This window comes from Belonocnema kinseyi, chromosome 6 (genome assembly GCF_010883055.1).
Source record: "Belonocnema kinseyi isolate 2016_QV_RU_SX_M_011 chromosome 6, B_treatae_v1, whole genome shotgun sequence".
NCBI classification, from domain to species: Eukaryota; Metazoa; Arthropoda; class Insecta; order Hymenoptera; family Cynipidae; genus Belonocnema; species Belonocnema kinseyi.
This window is the reverse complement of record NC_046662.1, coordinates 83,481,278-83,491,096: the sequence shown is the minus strand read 5'-3', so window position 1 is coordinate 83,491,096 and position 9,819 is coordinate 83,481,278. Positions and strand designations below refer to the sequence as shown.

Below are 9,819 nucleotides of genomic sequence, written 5' to 3'. Positions count from 1 at the left end.
TATGGACTTTTGATTAAATTTATTTTTTTACAAGTATAATCATTTCTGCTTTTTCTGCTCTAAGCTCGCTGTTACTGTTAAAAGAGTAAAGTAAAAAAAATCAAATTAATAAAAAGAAAACAGAAAAACTCATCATTTCATAAGTTTATTTAAAATCTAGCATATCCGAACATTTCTAAATATTTTAATTGTTTTTTTTTTTGTGAATATATATGATTAAAGCTTCTATAAGACAAGACACTAAGAAAGTTGAAAAATATATATATTCAAAAATATTTATTTTATATTACAAAAAATAAGTTTTTCTATATAAGGAAATTGTTTAGACAGGACAAAACTAAAAATATATCTTCTTAATATCAATTTTAATCAATAATAAACAAATGGACATTAAACAATTTATTCGCAAGATGCGAATTTTTCAAGAAAATTTTCTTTAATTTTTTTCATAATTCACCTAAATATTCAAGTAGCTTTAAGTTGAATTACAAATTTTTTGTGAAAAAAATTCGTTTACACCTTTACTATTATCTCGTCTTGAAAAACTATATATTTTAGGCCGAAACAATTGCGTAACAACAAAAGGGCCAGACTGGCCGATTTCATATGACATCGGTCAAACGATATCTGATGCATAAATGTATTATTTCTTTTTTATTAAAATTTTTTCTCCTCTTCAGCTGGAGGTTCACATCCTGTATGGAAAGTTACAGAAAACTGGAAGTATTTTTGGGTATATACATATATTTGTTAAGTTATATATACCTAGAAACATATTTACAATTATTAGTCGGCGTTCTTGCCGCCCGTGCATCACGTTTTGCCGGAATCACAAATCTCAGGACCTATATAAACTATTTACAGATAATACACGCGTATACGTTTGCGATCACAATGCTTGCGATACGAATCGAGGGTTCTTTTTACACTGTTGAGAAATTCAGAAATCGCTCGATTCGTTATCGTCATTTCAGTCGTTATGGCTACGTTATATGTTTTAACGAAAGCTTAGGACTTAATCCCAAATTATTTCTCAATATTCTTCAATGTTTTCACTTGTTTAACGCCATTTCAATAATAGAAAGTTGCGAATTGGATCAGGGGAACAAACTGATGAATCCCTGGTTGCCTAGTATCTCTCGACATTAAGGAAGACATTGACGATCTATACGACGCCCTTTGACATCATTCGAACAGTATTCTTCAGGGCTTGCCTCTTATTGCAGAACCAAATCCTTATTACTTCCCTTTCGTAGCCCAGCTGATGCGCCAGCGTCGTGATCTCGTTTCCTGTGAACAAAGTTTAATTAAGTCAGTCGGCAGTTCATTGACGGTGGAATGAGAGGGGTATATATGCTATTTTAATGAGCTTTCGTCGACGGAATCGCGCGGTTTGCAAGTTATTAAATTTTAATTAATATTATAATAGAGGTCATAATTAAATATGTGCCAATTTGCATCAAGCGATGGATGCAGCTAACAAAATGTAATTGTTTAACATCCAACTTCTAGGCCGACTCGATTATTGATTAGGCAATCATGCCTATTTATGCGGTAAATAAATGAGTTGATGTCTCTTCTAAATAGATTATTGGTTTCATCAAATTGATTTGAGAGGAGAGTGGTAAATTATTATTTGAGGTATCTTCATGAATTTCGTTCAGAGATTTATACCAAATAGGAGGGAGCATTCAAATATTCATAAGTATGTCCAAGATATAAAAATTAAAAATATCAAGTTTTTTTCGATCTAGAAAATAAATTTTCTACCATACAGTCGAAAGCTTAACCCGAAAATATGAATTTTTAACAATAAAGTTTATTTTAAACCATACAGATGAATTTTCTGCAAAACAGTCCAAATTTAAAGCCAAAAAGTCGAAGCTTTTACAAAATAGTTGAATTCATAACCCGAAAAAAGAATCTTCAATAAATAGGTCCAAGATATAAAAATTAAAAATATCAAGTTTTTTTCGATCTAGAAAATAAATTTTCTACCATACAGTCGAAAGCTTAACCCAAAAATATGAATTTTTAACAATAAAGTTTATTTTAAACCATACCGATGAATTTTCTGCAAAACAGTCCGAATTTAAAGCCAAAAAGTCGAAGCTTTTACAAAATAGTTGAATTCATAACCCGAAAAAAGAATCTTCAATAAATAGGTCAATTTTAACCCTATAGTTGAATTTTCTACCAAACTGTTTAAATTACAAGCCAAATGTCGATTTTTCCACATAACAGTTGGATTTTTAACCCAAAATACAATTTTTCGACAAAAACTTAATTTTAAACCAAATAGTTCAATCGTTAACTAAAATAGAGTAGTTTTCTACTAGACAGTTGCATTTTTAACCAAAAGAGGTTAAATTTCTACCAAAGGAGCTGAATTTTCAAGTTAAAAAGACGGAATTTCCAACAACAAAAAACCACTATCTAATAAATTAGTAGATGACTCTTCTGAGTAGACTATAATTATTTGGTTAAGTTGATTTGTATATTATATTTAAGGGGTATTCCGAAATTTTGTTGATAGATTTATTTGAAATAGTAGAAAAAATTCAAATATTAATACGAATGCCTTCGAAATAAAAAAAAAAACAATATTCAAAAACTTTTAGCTAGTTCTGCTGCCAAAAATCAGATGTCTTAAGAAGCAGCTTGTCTATAATTTTAATAATGAAAATCATAATACTGCAGTTCTTTGAGTAAAAGAAAATGTAATAGGCTGCGTGAATTCCCAAAAATATGGTGATTTGGAAAAGGAGATATACTAATCCTCCCGGAAATTCGGGACGATTAGCTCAGTATATGAAAAATATTGGGCTAATCCCGCATTTCGGGGCGAGGAGAAATTTCGCTTTTAATACACAAATTAAAAAAATGTACTGTAACAATGATTTTTGTAATTTAAGTATATCTAACTACTATCGCTTCGTACTCATTGAAAAAAAAATCAAATTTTAATAATTGATGGCTAATTTTTTCCGCTTATTTTCTTCAACTGTACTGTTTCAAATATTAAATGTAAATTTTCCTATAGCTGAAATCATTAAAGCAAGTTAATTTTCTACCAAACTGTTTAAATTGTGAGCGAAACAGTCGAACTTTTTACGAAATAAGTGAATTTTTAACCCGAAAATGTGAATTTTTAAGGCAAAAAGTTATTTTCAACTACATAGTAAACATTTCTACAAAAATGTGTAAATTTTAAGTGCAAATACGAGAGAATACGAATTTTATACCAAATTGTTGAATTTTTTAACCTAAAAATATTTTTATCAGCAATAACTTAATTTTCAACCAAATAGTCGAATCCCCAACCAAAGGTTGATTTAAAAGGGATGCACTAAATTAGTATTAGAGGGAAATATTTACTAATAATGTCATTTTTAATAAGAAAAATTTTTTTGTATAAAAAATTTTTAACTTTCCAACTAAATTTAGTTTTAACAATGTTTTATGCAAATTAGTTTTAGTTACTAACACTTTTAAACATTTATTAAAAAATCGTTGAATTTTAATCATTGTTGGCTTATTTTATCAGTGAAAATATTCTCTACAACTTTACTATTTCTAGTTTTGAAAAAAACGTTGTTATGGCTGAAATCATTAAAATAATTCTATAAAAAGTAAACATTTTTTAACAAATAACTATTTCTTAAGATTATTTTTTTATTTTTAAAATGTGAAACGTTTGAATAATAACGAATGTTTTTCTTAGAAGAATAAACCATAATTTATCAAAATTCCGACATTTTTTAAAAGTAAATGCGAGTAACAGTGAGCGGAAGTTCAATTGCTACAACCATTTTTAGAATGGTTATTTTTTCTAAGAGTTAAACTTTTTTTAATTAAAAACCAATATTTGTTCTTCCATAAGACATTACTAATAATGTTATTTTAATACTTAAAATTACAGCAAACTTTGTTCTTCCAGGGACCTATTTTTTGTTACAACTACTTTAAACTTAAGGCCATGATAACATTTCAAATTCAAATTTAAACGAATAAAAAGTAAAGTTAGTGCTTATTTGGTTTAAAAATGTAGAGTTTTAAAACTCTAAATACGATTTAGGACCTTCTGAAAAATCTTATTAAAAATTCATTGAAAAAAAAAACAATTTCAAATTTCGAATCACTTTTATTAATGTTTGGTAAAAATTTGTATGGATAGTTTTTTTCTTTGGAGTTAGTTTACGTCATTTATTTTAAAGTAAGGAAATTGATGAAATATGACTTACCATTTGGGTGAGTGTTTCTTCCAAAATGAGCGTTCAACAACTCTAAAGCTTGAGGTGTGAAAGAGGTTCGTCGTTTTCTCTTTTTGCTTGGTTCGACTCCGATGAAGTCCGTTAGGTGATTAGCACCGCTTTTGTACCTAGAATCAAGAGCACTACTCTCACTCAAATTCTGGCCATAGCTTCCGCCATTAACTATTATGATAATAAATTTGAATTGCAAAAAATATTATTAATTATGCAGAAAATCACACAATGATATATATATACAACTCACTTTGCAGACGATTTCGGTCTTTGATATTAAAATTTTATTTTAAGAAAAAATTTAGCTAGCAAAGGGAGACCGCCAACTGTGAATGTTAGCCATATTTCTTAATTTTTTAAAGTGAAGCTCATTATCTGACTATTAATTTGCCAAAATTGTAATATGCACTGTTTCGCCGTCTTTGACAAAATCGACATTGAAATATTCGCCACAGATGTGTCGAATATGATATAATATAATAAATATAATATACCAATATAATATATATAATATAATAAATAATCCTGTTTGCCAAAAAAAACTTCCGAACAGGTAACTTAGGCAGTAGCGTCTCGACTTCATAGCCGGAAGGTTGCGTGTTCGATTCTCGCTGCCTACACTTTTTATTTATTATTTATTGAATTAAAAATTATGAAACATAAATGAAAATCATAATTAGCTGTCGCCACTCGTATGAACCAAATTTGTATTTATTTATTTATTAAAACGATATCTTTAGCGACAGAGTGTCGCCTCTGATTATGCGGAAAAGATTGGAGAGATGTTACTGTGGGGTGGCGGAGATCGTCGTTTGACAGTTAAAATTTATGTTTTTAATTTAACTCTGAATGACCAACTGTCGAGCGACACGGAAGGACGTGGGGATCGTTTTGGCGAAGGGTAACGATGGGGGTGGAAAGGGGGAGGAAGCACGAACTGGAATTAGCATCACGCGGTGATATTTCGTCGAATTCGCGAAAACAATATGCTAATGGAGAGACGAGAGAAACCAGTAGTTTGGCAAAGCACCGATTTCCCGGAAAACCATTTGCCATTGTACCTGTACGAAACTTTGACCCAAGAAATGTAAGAAAATTAATTGGACTGATTTAAGAATATTAATAAATTTTTGTATTCTAGTAACAGCGAGAAAAAAATTAATTCAATGATCAGAGCCACAATAATATTTTTTTAAATAACTAAATAATCTTAAAATATATTTATTGACATAGCAGAGTTATAGAGAATGTTTTCCCGGAAAAAACAAAACGTCATTTATTAAAATGCAATCATTTTTCAAAAAGTGGTAAGAAGCAACGGTCGAAATAATAAAATTGTAAAAACATAATTAAAATTAATGTTTTCTTGTGAATTTTAACATTTTTTCCTAAAAAATAATGTTTTTTATTTGAAATTATAGTTATAATATTTTGATTCTTAAAATCATAGAAAAACTATTTTTTCAGATATCTAATTTTTGGCACGACATCTACCTTAAACCCGCAAAGATTTATTTTCAATAAAAAAAGTTAACTTTCACCCAAGAAAGATAAATTTTCAACTAAATAGTTGAATTCTCATAAAAAAAATGTTTTAAACAAGCAGATGAAGAAAAAAAAAGCGACCAAAATGTTAAATCTTACAGACAAAAAGGCGACATTTTTGTTAAAATAGTTATATTTTTAACCCAAAAAATATTATTTTTCAACAAAAACTTTACTGTCAAACCAATGTTTAAATCCTCACCCTAAAAAGATTAATATTCATAAAAACAGTTGCATTTTCAACTAAAAAATATTAAATTTTTACAAGAACAGATGAATTTTAACCTAAAATGACGAGTTTTATACTAAGCATTAGAATTTTCAACAACAAGGGGTTTTCAGCCAATTAATGAAATTTTATAGCAGGAAAACAAATTTTCTACAAAACAGTTGAACTTTCAACCGGGAAGTAAAAATTATTAATAAGCTATTTAAATTTCAAGTCAAAAAGAGGAATTTTCTGCAAAACAGCTACATTTTCAAACAAAAAAAAAGAAAATTCTAACAAAACAGGTGAATTGCTAAGTCAGAAATAAAAAGAATTTCTGACAAAAACAGTTTAATTTTGAAACTTAGATTATGAATTCTGAAATCAATCCACTTCTTTTTCAGCCAAATAGTGGAATATTTAAGCCAAAAAGAAATTGTCTACCACACAGGTGAATTTACAGCAAAAGATCAATTTTTAATTAAACAGGTGAGTATTCTACCAAAATATTTAAACTTCAAGCCAAACAGACAATTTTTTTACAAAAAAATTACCAAAAGATAACTAAGATATGAATTTTGTACCCATTAGGACGAACTTTTAACCAAAAAGTTGATTTCTCAACCAAAATATGAAAGTAAACTTTTTCATTAAAAAAAATAAACTTTCAAATAAACGTAGTTGAAGTTATTTATTAATTTCGATTAATTCAGTCCGCGTTCAATCGCGAAAAAAAATGATAAAAATGGGAGAACAGCAAATTTTTCGAAAACAGGGAAAAAAGAGGAATTCTATAAAAAAAGTTAAAAGAGGGGAACAGGAAGAAGAGTCTGAAGTCTACGATTTCTATCATTTAAAAGATACTTTTTGATTATTCAAAAATTAATTGAAATTAAATTTTCACTAAAATAGGACCCTATTTCTGATCTTGAATGCTCAGTCTCTCATCCGATGATTTTATCCCAGTAGGGTTAGATCAACATGTTAACATAAGTCGAAGGAATTAAAGAAGGATAAATGGAACAAGGGAATGGAGATAGTTCTGAGAAAATATCAGATGTTTAAGATTTTATTTTTTAAATCAATATTAAGTTTCAAATATATCAAAATACGGCAAAAAGGAGACTGGAAGATTTTAAGAACATTTAAAAATTCTAAATAATGAAAAATCTTGTTTAAAACCCGAATTATTTTTAAAAAAATTTAAAAATGTTGAGAAGATACGTAAATAATAATAAAGGCGATAAGATTTCTGGAAAAATTTGAAGATTTCACAAAATGGCAAAAACATCAGGAGTATTTATAAAACATAAAAAAAAATTTTTTAATATTTTTTAATTTTTCTATGAAAACATAATTATTTCAATAGATATTTAGGAGTTGTGGCAAGTATCACAGAAATTTCAATCTTAAGAAGATTTAAATAAATTTAAAGCAAAATGTACATTTTTAAAGATAAATTTTTCACAAAAAAAGAACCCTTTTCCTATATATAAAATGGGCAGCCTCTCATCCTTTAATTATAACCTCAAGAGGGTTAGATCAGCATGTTGTCATGAGCCGTAGGTATTAAAGTAAGATAAACTGAACAACGAGATGAAGATGATTTGACCTTAAAAGGGAATGGTGCAACGGCGGGGGTAGAGGGTTAATTGTGAATAAGAGAAGAGTAAAACGGTGAAGAGCGGAAGGTGGTACAGGGAATGGTGCAAGCGAAGGCGGAGGAGGGAGCAGAAAGGGTACATCAGAAACCTGATTTTAATTAGTCCACAGTTTAATTACTCGGCAGATAAATCGTGCACGTGCACCGCATAAACCAGCCGCTTTCATTTTTACGACGTGCGCCACCTCGCCGAGTATAGGTACGCAAGCAGGTATTTGTATAAAGTCGAGTCTGGTGCGCGCGCCTTCCGATGCAAGGAGCTGCACCACGTGCTTTTATAGGTAAGTCGGACTCAGTTCCACGTTGAGAGAATGCAGGATGTTTCTTTTTTTTAATGTCATGCTCTCGTTAAATGCCAGACGTTTAACCCCCCCCCCTTTTTCCGAACACGGAAATCAACCACAGAAAGGAGTACGCCAGAGAAATTTCGATTTAGAGAATATTTAATAGCCAGGACAGAACGAGAAACAAAGGGGAAGAACCGATGAGGTTGGTGAGACTTGTAAAGGAAACTTAGGTTGGTGGGACTGGAGAAAAGGAATTAGGTTGGTAGAACTGGTTCTTGATTATTTCTCTAGTCGTGATATGGTTGTAAAGTTTAATAAAACTGAGGTCAAATTAAAAGTTTCATGAAACTTTGGAAACGCGTCAGTTTCGAAAGTTTCAAATCATAATGCGGGAAAAGTAAAGATGCTTGAAAAATAATATCGAGTATTCAATTTAAACATTTAATTCTGTATTCATATACATTAATATTAATATGATATCAATGTTCATGTTGAAATGATCAAAAAGTGTGCCAAAAAGAAAATCCAACCATTTTTCGTTAAAATTGTTATATTTTTGATGGAGCATGAATATTTTGTGTTCGAAAATATAATTATTTGGTTAAAAATATAAGTATTCTGTTGAAAATTCAGCTACTATTTGGGTAGAAAATTCGTTTCTTTTTATTTAAATATTCAACAATTTGGTAGAAATTTTTTTTATACTTTCTTGACCAATACATTTTTTTGTTTGAATATCATCTATTTTGGTTTAAACTTAGTCTTTTTCGTTAAAACTGTAACTGAATCATTGAAAATTAATCAGTTTTAATAGAAATATCAAAATTAAATATTAAATTTGTTCAAAATTTATTTTTTTGTGGAAGATTCAATTATTTTAGTTAAAAATTGATCTCCTTCTTTCAAAATGCAATTATTTTCTTTCAAACTTCGTTTTTTGTTTATTGTTAAACTTCGGCTTTTTTATGAAAATCGATTTTTTTATTGAAAATGTATCTCTCTGATCGCAAATAAAACTGTTTTGTTGCAAATGTAGTTGTTTAAGGAGAATATTTCGGATAACAAATTTGAATAGTTTCTAAAAAGTTCGTCTCTTTGGCTATTAAACAATTTCGCTTAAATTTGTTTCATTTTGCTTGATTCTTTCTTAATTTCCATCAGTTCACATTTTCACTATTATTTATTATCTGTTAACTGATTAATAGCTATAATTAAATTAATGATTGAAACTCGTAAACTATTTAACTGATTTAAATCGACAGATCAAAGCATTATTCGGTTTCGGTCGAGGATTCAAATATTTAATTGAAAATTTACTTGTTTCGTACTAATTGACATTGCTTATACTAAAAGTCTTTTTTGTTTGTTTTTAATATGAACTATTACATTTTTTGATTATAATTTGTCTTTTTTTGTTAAAAATTCAACTACTTAGCTAAGAAATGAACTACTTTGTTCCAAATTAATTTTTTTTTTACTTAATTTATTATTTAAGATTGAAATTGATCTTTTCGAATGGAAATGAAACTATTTTATTAAAAATTCAACTCAATAAAATAAAATAATTTAAAGTAAAATTTAGAGAGTAGCTTAAGATATAGTGTTCAAGTGGCATCTCTTAGAATCTGAAGGTATAATTAATCTTATGCAATACTGGCCAAATAACCTGCGACATGGAACTTGTCTTTATATCTGAAGACTTTTATAACTAAACTTTTGTTTAGCGGCTCTTGCACGCAAATGCAACCTGCATGTGGGATCGAAAGAGACACCACAGAAGGTAGAATCGAGTCGTATGTGCAGAAACTATAGAAGTTAGGTGGTCTCGATCTTGGCGGCAATTTTGCC

General features: G+C 29.0%; 1 protein-coding gene across 4 annotated transcripts in view; it reads right to left on the bottom strand.

The window, feature by feature from the left end:
* Positions 1-416: 416 nt before the first annotated feature.
* Positions 417-9,819, bottom strand: part of LOC117174486 (POU domain, class 6, transcription factor 1) — a 224,597-nt gene continuing 215,194 nt past the window's right edge. For 2 of the 4 annotated variants that reach the window (XM_033363642.1, XM_033363644.1), the window contains 2 exons: positions 4,245-4,396; positions 417-1,290 (listed from right to left, as the gene is read on the bottom strand). In XM_033363642.1, the coding sequence (XP_033219533.1) occupies positions 1,166-1,290; positions 4,245-4,396 (277 nt within the window). In that variant the 3' untranslated portion in view covers positions 417-1,165. The remainder of the gene's footprint in view (positions 1,291-4,244; positions 4,397-9,819) is intronic. The other 2 variants (XM_033363643.1, XM_033363645.1) reach the window with 1 other exon arrangement.